This window comes from Triticum aestivum, chromosome 2A, assembly GCF_018294505.1.
Source record: "Triticum aestivum cultivar Chinese Spring chromosome 2A, IWGSC CS RefSeq v2.1, whole genome shotgun sequence".
NCBI lineage: Eukaryota > Viridiplantae > Streptophyta > Magnoliopsida > Poales > Poaceae > Triticum > Triticum aestivum.
Window position 1 is genome coordinate 721,453,382 of NC_057797.1, and position 12,070 is coordinate 721,465,451.

Consider the following 12,070-nt stretch of genomic DNA (forward strand, 5'->3'; position numbering starts at 1 on the left):
ATGCAAGCTATGTACTTAAATGAATGCGGTCAGGTGTCTACTCAAAAATCACTGCGGTTCTACTGGCCGAATATTTTATGAGGACATTTCTTCTCATATTGTTGGCTAAAGTTCCACCCCTAGCACTTACAACGAAACCAATCTTAACTACTTATGGTCCCTTGATGATATGTCAATCATGCAAGAGCTTGATTGGTCTAAAGAAATCAATGTTGTTCTAATGGCCTAGGTCAAAATTACGCAATATGTACTAACATGTCCAAATCGTTGAAATAGAAAAAATGTGACAACTTGATTGATGGATGCTTGCCTTTGCTTGCAGTATGGCTTGTGCTTTATGTCATATATGTTGTTACTCATTCAATATTTCAGTTAGCTTTCATGTGGTGATAATATTAAAGTTTACTAGCACAATGTTTGTGCATTACCACTTAGCCATAAGAAAGGCGAGGAGCTACCTTTGGTTCAGGAGATCATCACAATATGATAGTGTCTTGCAGCTATTGCATGGTTCACGATTATGAAAATAGCCAACATATAACAAAAGATCATGTTGCAGTCATTGGAGAATCTTAAGCGACCATAGTAGGTTTATTGCAGGATTTTTAGTGACAACATTTTTAATTTTGAAACATGGCAGAATGGCATGAGCAAGTTAAATGCACAGGATCCTGGATTAGGTAGGACAATGCCTATTGTGTGTTGAAATTGCAATTTGTTTGGTATGATATAGATCTGATTGAAAAAAAGACCGTGATTTTGAGTTGGATCCACATATTTGCATTTATAATGTGTGTTTTTAAAATAGTGTTAATATCATATAAGGCTAGCAGTGTATTTTTTTATTTGGGATTGGTCTGACACCAAGAAAAAGTGACATTTCTTTACTTATGTCCCTTGGAAGGGTTGCTGATTTCACATGTTGGTAGAAGCACATTTATCAATTCGTGGTGTCCCACGTGTGAACTCATCATCAACTCCAACATTTGTAAGTAAGAAAGATTAGTCTTCCATTAGTTATTACAAGCATGCATTACTTGTGTAATTTACTCCTTTCGTGAATTAAATAAGCCATAAAAAACAAAAACAAAAAAACAAAATAAGCCATGAACTAAACAATTATTTTTTGTAAATTGCTTGCATGGATCACCTCGGTATTCAAGAGCAGGTTTTAAAAGGGTGGAAATATCCTTCAAACTAAAATGTTAAGTTGAATCTGAATCTAATCTTTTTCACAAGTACAGAAGCATTTCTAACAACAATGAAGTTCCCAATACACTTAGCAATGCAGAGGGGTCCAAAGGTAAATTTGGTGGAAAAAGGACGGTTCCTACTTTGAATAAGCCTTTGGTAGCCGATGGACACATAGATATCCATTTCTTTACAATCCAAATAGATGGGGTAAAAAACATACAGTACTGGTTTGTTTTACTGGGTTGAGGCTGTGCACCACACCAATCGACCGAGTGGTAAGGTACTAAGTTGTCTCATAATTTGTAGGCAAGTGTGAAATTAAGACCACAAATTCACAATCGTGGAGACGAATTTGATTGATTCATACACTTTCTTCTTGAAATTTGTGTGCGTATCATAAGTAAATAAATCATATAGTCCTAGTAGAAAATGTACACTGCGAGAAAGGGGGAGGGAGATTCGTCACCTGGACGAGCTCCATGAGGAAGTGGACATCCCTGGAGTAGAGCTCCTGCTGAGGTAGTTGACGGCCTGGTGCATGTCCTCGGCCAGCGGGTTCTGCTCGCCGCGGCCAATGTAGTAGCGGTCGCGCCGGATCCTCTCCACGTGCTCCCGGGCCGCCGCCGCCATCGCCGCCGGCGATGACATCGGCGCGGCTACGGAAGGAGACCCACCGCACCGCGCTCCCAAGGGGGTGAGATGGTTGGGGGTTTTGTTTGGGGGAGCGTGGAGGCGGAGGATGGTGGGGGTTTCTGGTTGGTTTGGAGGTGGTGGTGCGCCGTCGTGGTCCCTTTCCTTGGGCGTCTTCGCCGGTATTTACAGCCAGCGTTGTTGGGATCTTCCTTTTTCTACGGAGCGGAATGTGGAAAGGTCGCCGCCGCCTCCCCTTCGCTTTCTCGACCTTTTACATTCCATTTTTAATAACGCAATCGAAAATTCCAGTTGTACTAGAAACTAGGGTTCGCATGAATGAGGCAACTAAATTTGTAGGTTTGCTTCAATAAGGTAACTAAATTAACTGTATATTCCTTTTTGACATAGTCATGTACTCAGAGCGAGTATAGATATAATGATTTTCTTTAACGCAGTACGAATGTAGACGTTCATACATATGCATATATACTCACCTCTATGAACACACGTAGGCACACCCTATCTACCCCTATGACATCTCCGAGAGACTAAACCGGCACATCATCTTGAGATTGATAAAGTCACTACAAACGTCTTCGTAGTCGACGAGAATGTTTTCTCCCATTGAACGCACATCACCGAAAGGCTTGAATAAAGCTAGGAAAATGTGAGCGCCAACATCAAGTCTAGCATTTGAAGAGTAATTTGCAGAAAACCTACATTGACGCCTAAGTCTGCACACTCGAGTAGCGCGTCCCTGAACTCGCATAATCAAAGGGTTTCGCACTGCTCCGTCGGTGTGGGACGGCGTCGGTTGCGCCCTGCAGCGCGTCAACGAGCTCGACTAGTCTCTGTTTCCTCTCCAACCAACTCCCGTGGCAACTGTTGCTTCCACGTCAGTGAACGAGCTCCTGTTACGGGCGGCGGGGCAGCAGGCAACCCCGCACCGTCGTGCCACCTGACCTCCTCCTCCGCTCCTTTTTATGTTATCTCTCCTCTTCCTCCCCTGAGCTCCCTCTGTTCTCTCATAGGTGACGTCATCATGGGCATACCCGAGGTCCCCCCGCCGTGCTTCCCCTCCACCGTCATAGACAGATCTAGAAGCCAATGCCGCCAACACAGCCCCCCTCATGCCTAGAGCGGCCGCTAAGGAGGGCATCCTGTCAGTCCACCGACGGGAGGAGGCGGGGGTGGCGCGTGCAGGATCTCGGCGGCGAGCGACGCATCTCAAAATTGGGATCATTAGCTGGAGGGGCACACACCGCTGGCGACGACGTCAGCTGGCAGGAGGAAGGAAGGGCGGTGGCGTGCGGGATGGCAATTCACTCAACATTTGAACACTGGTGCCTGGGTATACCACTATCCTTCTAACCATCCAACCACTGATTGATTCACATAAATATGATGATGTTAACACGCAAGTTGCCACATCATTTTTTTTTGAGTTGGAAAAAGGAAACGGAGATATAGAAGAGAGGTGGGGCGTAGGCAGCTGCATGACGGGCTGTTCTTAAAAAAAATGCAACACGGGCTCGTAAAAATTGTGAGAATAAAATAGGTCATGCATTAGTAAGTAGTACATACCTATAGTTAATTAATGTACATATTACTATTAGATTAGCTATCAATAACATTGGCCTAAGATATATCTAGCAGTTGGTTATCCTTGCTGTAAGGCGTCCTCTGATGTTGTTGGAAAATCAGTTGCCACCCATCCATTGGATTGGACTTAAGCCGGATCATGAGCCATCCAATCTATGCAACCAAGATCCTGCACATGCAACATGTATGTTGTGTGTTATTTGCAACATTTTTCTTGACATAATTGAAAACCGTGAGAAAAACATTCCAACTTTTTGACACACACATAAAAAAAGCATGCAACCGGAACCCCATTGATTGTGGCAGCTCTTTCAAAAATAGGTCGGATCATGAAAAGACAAACACATCTAGCATGCAGAAACAACAAAAGGCAACAATGTATCACTTGCGTGTGCACAAAAATATATGAATGTTTGCAGCATGTCGAAACACCGTACACATCATAGAAAAATCTCTGACTTTCAGGGATCTCTCGCCATAGAGAATGGAGGCGCCGCCTTCTGCTGATTTGGGCTCACCAACCATGGATCCGGCTCACCGCAGCCCGGCAATGCTACACGTACAAACAGTTTACAGGCTTTTACAGGTGGGTTAGTTTATATTGATCAACAAGTGAGCGGGACGGCCCACCCCCCTGAAAATCAGGGGGGGAGAGGTTTGTGATTGGTTGTTAGATGGAAAGAGCTTGTAAAAGCTTGTAAATCTTTGTATGTCTAGCATTTTTGCACCGCAGCCCCATCAGAGATTCAGAGCCGGATCAGGAGACCCTGGACCCACTCCTTCCCATAGTTCCAACATATTCCAAAAGAGTAATGGATTGACAGCAATCTCAACCATGAGTTATGCATGGTCCACGGAAGGAGGACTAGAGAAGGTGCTTTACAAGACGTTATAGGAAACAAGAGGATCACCAAAGTGATGTGTTTTTTGTTCGTAATAACCGACTGGGTTTCCCTCCAGGCACACTATGATAATTTTTCTTTTCTTATATAACAAGCAAATTTTTAAAGAAATAAGATTAAGTGGGGGAGGAAGGAACTATAGCATGCTGGTGTTACTTCATGAGCAAATGTTGTAGATAATTCAAGAAGTTCTTATTATTTTGTCTATATATGATGTGACTAGATTGTAGTGCATGTCTTAAGGCGAATTTGTTTTAAAAGAAATCATATTGTGATCAAACAACTAGAACAATAATTGCATGTCAATTCATCTTTAAAAGTAGTTTATTATTGTGACCAAAAACTAAAATGCATCGTGTTCTAGGCGGACATGCCCATACAACAATTGAGTGTCATTGCTCGCCTAGCGATTTTGCTGAAACAAAAAGGCTTATGCCCAAATACGGTGGATATCTTTGCCCCACGGATATACGAATCAGGTATATCCCTTATCTCATGTATGCATATATGCATATATTTGTCTCACAGATAGCAAGTTCAATGGTAAACCCAAATCTTGATGTTGAAAATATAATGGAATATTGACAAAATGACATTCTTATATCTTTCTTTTTTTGCGAGTGGACACTCTTATATCTCTACATAATAATAAAGTAAATAGTGCTTCTAACGATCCGTCACATAATTTTGCAAAAAGAAACGCTGTATTTTTTGTGAATTAATCCGCAGTAAATACTTAAGTCACAACCAAACCGTTATTTTACATTTCTTCGGAAACCCCCTTGAATTTTCAGGTAATCCCCCGTGGATCATATTTAAATCAAACAAATGCTTTTTAAAATTATCCATATCTTTTAAACCTTAACTTTGATTTTTGAACATGTTATATATTAATTTTTATTTGAAAAATATGGAGAATCTGGATATGATGTTATTTTTACCTATTAAATATTTTTTAAATGTTATTTTGGAAGATATTTAAGTCAAACAAATATGTTTCTAAATTATCCATATCTTTTAAACCATCACTCCGAGTTTAATATGTTATGTAGGAAATTTTATTAGAAATTGTGTAGAACCTGAATATGATGTTATTTCTACATGTTAAATATTTTTTGAAAGCAAACTTATACTCTATGGCACACGGTCCCTTTTTTTACCCGTGGTGATCTGAATTGCAAACAAACACCCAATAAAACATATAGAGATGAAAGAAAACATCGATAACCACACATGCACACCCCTGAAAAAACCTCGCAGGAGAAAATAACAGATTTCTCATCGGGAGAGCGAGAGAGAGAGCGCACGCGCGCGCGCCAGAGAGAGAGAGAGAGAGAGAGAGAGAGAGAGAGAGAGAGAGAGAGAGAGAGAGAGAATTAATCATGTCGAAACATATTTTTATTTGTGTGAATATTGAGGCCACCACCGGCAAGAGTGAGGAGGATAAGCAGCAAGACAAATGTGATGCCTCGCCAAAATAATGGACATGGACCTATTGTGGTCTTGACTGATGGTTATTGGATTAAGAGTGTGTGTTATTTTCTTCCGTTGTAACGCACGGGCTCATTCAATGATTCAACCATCGAACGATTCAAACCCATCAAGCTTATGAACATGTGTCTTTTTATAATTTTGCAGACATTCAGTAAAACATTTTTACATGTTCATATATAATTTTAAAAAGTGTGTATTTCCATGTAAAAATGTATACCTATATCTAATCTTCTAATAAAGGGTTATTGTTTCTGGTGGTATGTCATGAAAATTGCCCTCAAAATTACAAGAAATTACCCACCAGTGTCACCTATAAGTGATAGAAAAACGTTTCACAAAAGGGGAATCCCCTGCCTGCGCCGGCCCATGCAGTAGGGACCTGGTCTGCGCGCTGGGAGAAGACGCAGCGCCTCTATTTGGGCCGGCCCTTGTCCGGGCGGCCTGTTTTTTATTTTTTTTATTTTTTTCCACTTTAAATAATTTGGAATTCAAAAGGTTCAGAAAATTAAAAAAATGAGAATTTTGAAATAAAATGTTTGTGGATTCAAAAAACATTCACAATTTTGTAAAAACATGTTTGCTTATACAACAAATGTTTGCAATTTGGAAACAAATGTTCGGGAAATAAAAAATGTTCATGATTTTTTTTTAAAAAATGTGTATTAAAAGATGTTAATGAAATTGATCAGAAAATTTTGCCAATTCAAAAGAAGTTCATGGATGGAAAAATATCCTAAAATTCAAAAACTGTTCGGGACTTACAAAATAGTTTATTCATTCATAAAATGTCCGCTGGTTCAAAAAATGATCATGCATTTAAAAAATGTTCCTTAAAAAAATTTCGTTCAGTCCAAAAAATGTTCATGAATTTAACAGATGGTACCACCAATTTCCGAAAAATGTTTACCGATTCAAGAAAATTGATTTCCAAAAATGTTTCAAATAGTATAAAATGTTCATGTATTTAAAAAAATGTTCTTTATTTTAGAAAATGCTCAACAATTTATAAATGTGTTCATGAATTTGAAAAATATTCACAATTTCAAATATGTGCACGAGTATAAAAAATGTTTATGATTTGAAAATGTGTTCATGATTTCAGGAAATTGAGAGCACTAGTGTATCTTTGTGATGCAGCAAAATATGGTCATTGCCATTAAAAATTATGAAACAAAAATCTTGCAACAAGCCCTTTTGCTAGTATATATCAAACAACATGTTTTGTATAGGCTAAAAGAAGCCCATTTTGTTCTTTGTATTTGCTCTACACCACATATTAAAATATGTATACATTTCTCGGATTCTTTCGAGGTACAAAAATACTACTCCTTCCATTCCGAATTACTTGTTGCAGGTATGAATGTATCTAGATGTATTTTAGTTCTAGATACATCCATTTCTGCGACGAGTAATTTGGATCGGAAGGGGTATTTTTGAATCATTATTTTGTCAAAAGAATGGCTACATGTACGATGTAGCCCAGACCCTAGAACTGTGGAGGTCGAGGGGTGGCATCAATATCATCTATCTTTGCCGGAGCGCTAGTGCTGGTTGTGAAAATACATATCATCATCTTGACAGCTGTTTACTTTGGTTATACAGGGACAATGTTGATACATGAATCTACAGGCGCTGTCTTTCTATCCATAGCTTATGGGGCATTGCAGAACAAGTTTAGTACTAGCCACAACAAGACTTTTACACACAATACAAGAAAAACGAATTGCACCATTCAAGAAAATAAATTGAACAATGATGTTCCTCTGCGCTCTCACCATGCCACGGCTCGCTTGAGTCTGACCTGCAAATTATGCACATTCAAAACATAAGAGCTTTTCAGGTAGAAGCGTATATGTATTTTCTGTTATCTTGAGCTCTCACTTTGGTTATATAAGATGCGTCGAACCAATTATTTCGTTTCATAAAAACATGCAAATGCACATGTAGATCTGTATGTTAGTTCCTGTTGTACCTCACTTTGTCATCTCTGATCAAGGCCTCCAAAGAACTGTTCCAAGCTTGCAGAGCTGAAAACATTGGGTGACACCCTTTCTGTTTGCTGTGGCGAAATGTGCAGCTGATACTTGATAAACCTCTGCAATGGAGATAGCAAATCAAACCTCTGCAATGGAGATAGCAAATCAAACCTCTGCATTGGTGCATTTGTGACTTACAGATAACTGGTGAACGATTTCAGGACTCGAGTCAATGTGCCAGTCAGGTTCCAGTTGCCGGACAAAAGAGGTGCGGCCAATTTCCGTACTGCAGAAGAGAACCTACAGATTTCAGCAAAGAGTTATATTTCAAACACCTATTCCATATATCCAAAACTAAAGCAGTGATAAATGTCTGTCTCCAAGGTCTTATTATGAAGTTTACCTTCTCTCTCACCAAACCGCCACTGGTAAAAAGCCCAGCTTCACTTAGGGCAGACAGTACCTTTTCCTGCATCAATTCAAATGTGTGGGGGTCAAGTTAAAATGGTCTGCTCCAAACACTAAACTATGTAATGAAGCACATACTTGTAATAATGCAAACTCTAAATTCCAAAACAACGAGCTGCAGTGAAATGAAAACTTTATTTGGTATGCATATGATGATGGAAGTATACTGGTGCACAACATAATAAAGTAACAAGAGAACACGGGGGCTCTTTCAAGACCTACCTCACTTTCATCATCAAGAACGTGCTCCATCAGATAGACGTCACAAATTTTTGCAATTTCTAGAAGAACCTCCAAAACAGAAGGTTTCACTGTAACGTGATTCTGAAGAAAGACAGTACATCCATGAATTCGTCAGTTAGTCAATAAAAAATAGCAAAATTTGCTGAAGCATTTCTGCCCACCTGGAGCTCCTCTGGAGTTGTTTCCTCCAAAATCACACCAAGTAACCGGCAGGTAACCTGAAACAGTTCTTCCCACATTAGTGAAACACATGCATTGGTCCAACAGGACGCTTAAAATTTTGTAACAACACTAAAAGCAGTTGTTTGTGCAGTACCCTTCGCCCTTCGCTCAGTTTATGCCTGACAAGCTGCTCAAGAGTCAGCTGAAGAAGAAACAGGCAACTATCAACCTAAGGGTTATTTGAACATTAACATTATTTAGAAATAAAAAAGGAAACACTACATTTACTGGTTGGAAAAGCTGATTGATCGCTTCATGTGCTCTTGAATCTACCGATGAGCAGGCATCCGTTCCGACCAAAGCACCTGGCTGTGATCTACTGCTTGTGTTGCTAGATGATGGAGCATCCCGTCTCCGTTGCCTCCGAGGTTGCTCTGGAGGAGCTCTCAACAGTTTCCAGGCAAATACAATTGTGATGGCAATTGCAGCAAGTGTGGTAAGCGAGCGAAGCTTCTAAACAAGGAAACAAAAGAAGTACTTCAATAATTCTGGCAACAAGGACTCAAAATAACATATCATAAAAATGGCAAGTCATGGGACTTGCACTTGAGAACCTACAAAACTTGTGATGGCAATTGCAGCAAGTGTGGTAAGCAAGCGAAGTTTCTAAACGAGGAAATGAAAGAAGTACTTCAGTCTTCAATAATTCTGGCAACCAGGACTCAAAACTTGTGATGGCAATTGCAGCAAGTGTGGTAAGCAAGCGAAGTTTCTAAACGAGGAAATGAAAGAAGTACTTCAATAATTCTGGCAACCAGGACTCAAAATAACATATCTGGCAACCAGGAGTCAGGGACTTAGCACTATAGAACCCACAAAACTTGATGTATCCTTTTGTTCTAGCCAAGTAACACACAATGCACTGATCAGTCCACTGTTTGCATCAAGCACTTATACTTTGTGGAATCATATCGTTGTTCAAACAGTGTAAATTTGCAATTATAGACGTCACAGGTCTTGATGTCTTGCGTGAAGTGCTTACTTATGTTGCTTTGGTGTTTGAAACAGAATGTCTCATTACCAGAGCATTCCATTTCGATATGGACATATTAATTAATGTGCATTCAATTTATAGACACAAGTCATATAATTAGAAGAAAGATAAAACATGAAAAAAAAATGATGAAAGGGTTAATGGTAGCTTGGCCTAGCATGTTTACAACAAGGGAACAGCGAAGCCTACAAAGCAACAGGTCGAATGTTCCATGTATACTGGCTCTCGGTAAAAGTAGAACCTCAGGACAATACTACCACCTCGCTCTGTGGCACCGATTTGTCCGGCAACCAGCGTGTCCGTATCAAATACTGTATCTGATAAGGATACATTCCTGATATGTATCAGTGGAGTATCGGTGAGTATGGTAATAATAAAGTGTCTTAATTCAGATACATTTCAGAAGCTTCCCTGATCCTTTCTTGTATGGCCCGGCCCGGCCCAGCAAATGCTGAGTAAGGGGCATATCCTAACCCTAGCCTGTACCCATCCCTTGTGTCCAGCCTCCACTCCCGATCCTCTTCCTCCCTGCTGTACCCACTCTTGGCGGCGCCACCAGATCTAGCAGGCAACCCTAGCCTGTCCCCATCCCTTGTGTCCAGCCTCTACTCCCGATCCTCTTCCTCCCTGCTGTACCCACTATTGGCGGCGCCACCAGATCTAGCAGGCAAACCGGCGACAAGCCGGCGGTGGGCTACTCACCTCCTCCCCCTCTCAGGCTCTAGCAGCAGTGCTCTGGCCGCAAGATGGCGGTGCGCTTCCCGCACCCTCCCCTTCTCAGGCTCCAACAGCAGGCCAATAGCTCGCCCGTGGCAAGCCGGTGGTGGGCTCCTCGTCTCTTCCCCCCTCTCAGGCTACAGAAGCAGTTCACTGCCATGCTCCCTGATTCAGTAGCTCACCGGTGGTGGGCTCCTTGACTCCTTCGCCTCTCAGACTCAGCATCAAGGTATGATCCAGTGCACCCGCTCCTCTCCTACAGATTTCTATCTAATGGCAGCTCCCCTCCTGTAGGCTAAAAACTTCTCCAATTTTGTGTTCTTTTGCGCGCTGTTTCTACTTAATCTCCACCTTCACTATGAATGGGAAAAGAGAAAAACATCAAGCTAATCTGCTGTTCCTAGAAGATAACTGTTTGTTGTTAATTTTTCGCCGCTGCGCTATTGCAGTGTCCTGGCTGGAATTGCCAGAATTATGGCCAGTACGGAATGCAAGCTGCTGCGTGCTGTTTTTGTTCTAAAGAAGAATGATCAGGTATTCTGTCCGGAATGGAAGGGGTTAAATAGGTATGCTCTATTGATCTAGGACATCATATTCTATCAACTAAAGAATATTTGCCATTTGGCAGTGTGACTTAAATATATATTAAATTCAGGAATAGCAAAAAACACCCCATCACTATCTGCCCACAGCGGTACACATAGTGGCCATCCGAAAGTTTGCATCTGTCTGACTAACCGGCAATCCCATATAGCAGTAGTGACTGATTCTTTCAGCCAAGGAGACATCAAAATCACAAGGACCACAGCAATCCCCTGACCTTTTGCCGAAACCGATCACGCATTACCCTGAACAATAGGAGCCATGCTTTACAGTGAACACCTGCGAACCCCCACCATGAACATGCCTGAAGCTTGCGCAGCAGCTAACAAGACATTACTGAATCGATGCTTCGCAACCTAGGCAGTGATAGCTTGCGCAGCAGAACACCCGGTGGCCTATACACATCTAAGAAGCACAGCCTTTCCCCAAATATGGAGCCAGCAGCTTTGGAGGTCAGGCCACCAACAAAAGGGAATTCCTCAGCTACGAGGTACTACAGTAGTGCTACCGACAGATCATTCACGCATCAGTTGACGGGACGGGACCGAGGCCACAGATCCGAGCGGAAACCTGGCGGTCGAGGTCGAAGGGGAGGCGATCGGAGTAGCGGGAGAGGACGTCGACGATGCGCCGCACCAGATCGGCCAGCTCGTCGTCCTTCCCGCCCCCGGCCCGCGCCGCCGCCGGGGACGAAGCCGACGCCGCCGCCGCGGCGGACTCCGAAGCCATCGCCGCCGACGAGACGGGGTGGGGACGGGCGGCTCGGTAAGACAAACCCTAGGAGCTAGTCCGAGGCGCTCGTCGGTCGCGGCGAGGCGGGGGGCGGAAGTGTAATTTGGGGTGGGGTTGGAGGGGGCGGGTGGGCTGTGTGACCTGTGAGATGTCGGGACGGAAGGAAGGGGAAAGCGGCTGCTTCGTGCTGTTGTTTTTGTCACGACCTGGCGTGGTAAACCTCGTTCTCGCAGGTAAGCATGTACAATGATGCTATTTTAACAGCCCCATGTGGTTTAATGATAAGATGA

At 42.2% G+C, this 12,070-nt stretch overlaps 1 protein-coding gene across 1 annotated transcript; it reads right to left on the minus strand.

Moving 5' to 3' along the window:
• Nucleotides 1–7,373: 7,373 nt before the first annotated feature.
• LOC123190544 (peroxisome biogenesis protein 22) lies at nt 7,374–11,753 on the minus strand (the record flags this gene model as incomplete). Its single annotated transcript, XM_044603207.1, is given in 9 exon segments — nt 7,374–7,626; nt 7,798–7,920; nt 8,000–8,101; nt 8,205–8,270; nt 8,492–8,593; nt 8,674–8,730; nt 8,829–8,876; nt 8,957–9,187; nt 11,619–11,753. Coding segments are annotated over 8 exon segments (855 nt in total), but the record flags the coding sequence as incomplete, so codon positions are not given.
• Between the last annotated feature and the right edge of the window lie 317 nt (nt 11,754–12,070).